The following is a 1,718-nucleotide window of genomic DNA, read 5'->3' as shown; positions in this document are numbered from 1 at the left end:
ATGAATGTGGTCATTGATGAAAAGATTGTGAAGGTGTGGTATACACTAAATAAGCATCCCTTCATTCACAGATAAAAATTTGAAAAGTTGTTACAAAAAAGTGAGAGACAAAACAACATTCAGGAAGATTGTTTCTGTGATTTTTTTAAAGCTCGTCTTCTCTGTCATGTCAATCCAAGGGCAGCTTCCTGCTCATACAGGGTATCTGACACACTCAGGATGTGGTTGTAACACTGTGTCTTGCACAGTAATAGACCGCAGAGTCTTCAGATGTCAGGCTGCTAAGCTCCATGTAGGCTGTGCTGGAGGATTTGTCTGCAGTCATTTTGGCCTTGCCCTGGAACTTCTGTGCATAGCTAGTATAACCATCACTAGGATCAATACGTCCAATATACTCCAGGACCTGTCCAGGACTCTGCTTCACCCAGCTAATATAGTAGCTAGTGAAGGTGTAGCCTGAAGCCTTGCAGGACAACTTCACTGAGGTCCCAGGTTTCTGCAGTTCAGGCCCTGACTGATGCAGCTGAACTTGGGAGTGGACACCTGTGAAAAAAAAAAAAGACAAGAGTAGATTGTCAGGGAGATTGTCACCTCAATTGCTGTCTTTTCCTCAGGTTTGGAATTAGAAATTCCTTACCTATAGTTGCTGACACAAGGAAGAGAATGATACAACTCCATTCCATGGTGTGGGCCTTGTGTGCTCAGTGACTATGGAAAACACACTGATCATATGTTGTTGTTGGGTGTGGACTTTCCTGTATTTACCATAAGAGTCTCAGGTAATTTGCATATTCAAGAACAGGGGATTTCTTAAATAAGCACCTATTCAGTTTGAGAAGGTGGTGGAGGACACCTGAGTTAAGCAACAGAAGGGTGAAGTTCATGTCCTAATCCTATCTGAAGAAATGCATCTCATACCATTCCCTCAGCTCTGCTGATGCTGTGGGTGTAACAACAGGACCTAATCTCTCAGTAGATATCTGTCCTGAGGCAGTTGCTCTACTTTATGACAAGGTTGTCATATTGATTCAGAGAAGGTGGTTGTGATGATAATGGAGACCGGAAATTTCAAAACTTTCTGAATTTTGAGAAATTATACCCTAATTTCAGATATATAAAATTAATATTTGCATACCAGAAGATTTCATACCAATACTCACTGAAACGACCTAAAGAAATATACCTCAGAAATGTTTGCACATTGATATTTAATCCAGCACTATCTACCACAACTTATAGAAATAAACTTCATGTCTGTCAGGAGATGATTGCACCAAGAAGACATGGCTGCATGTGTGACACAACAGGAATTGATCACCTGAAAGAATAAGGAACTTATATCACCTTTAAGAAAATCAATGTAACTGGAGATAACTGTATTAATTAAAATTATCTCTGAAATACTGATACTGTATGAAACTCTAAGTAGTTTTTCTATATTGAATAATTACAAAGAACTATTTATGCAAATAACTAACAACTGAGAAATGAAACTGTCTAGCAGAATATAGAAAAAACAGGGATATCAAGAAAATAAGGGGTAGGAGTTAAGGGAGAAATATGCACGGTGTAAAATTTATAGGTATGAAAATTCTAAATATATATAAAATTGTTATCTTCATTTTTAAAAATAATTGTGCTTATTCTATGAAATTTTCATTCATGAATAAAATATATTGTGATCATGTCTATCCCCAACTAGGTTCCTCAGACTTCTT

The 1,718-nt window shown here is 37.5% G+C and overlaps 1 gene segment (V, D, J or C); it reads right to left on the bottom strand.

Annotated features, from left to right (window-relative positions):
• Window positions 1–214: 214 nt before the first annotated feature.
• LOC130882724 (Ig heavy chain V region 102-like) lies at window positions 215–683 on the bottom strand. The segment is given in 2 exon segments: window positions 215–543; window positions 638–683. Coding segments are annotated over 2 exon segments (375 nt in total).
• Window positions 684–1,718: the final 1,035 nt, after the last annotated feature.

Source organism: Chionomys nivalis, chromosome 10, assembly GCF_950005125.1.
Source record: "Chionomys nivalis chromosome 10, mChiNiv1.1, whole genome shotgun sequence".
NCBI classification, from domain to species: Eukaryota; Metazoa; Chordata; class Mammalia; order Rodentia; family Cricetidae; genus Chionomys; species Chionomys nivalis.
This window is presented reverse-complemented; position numbering and strand designations above follow the sequence as displayed.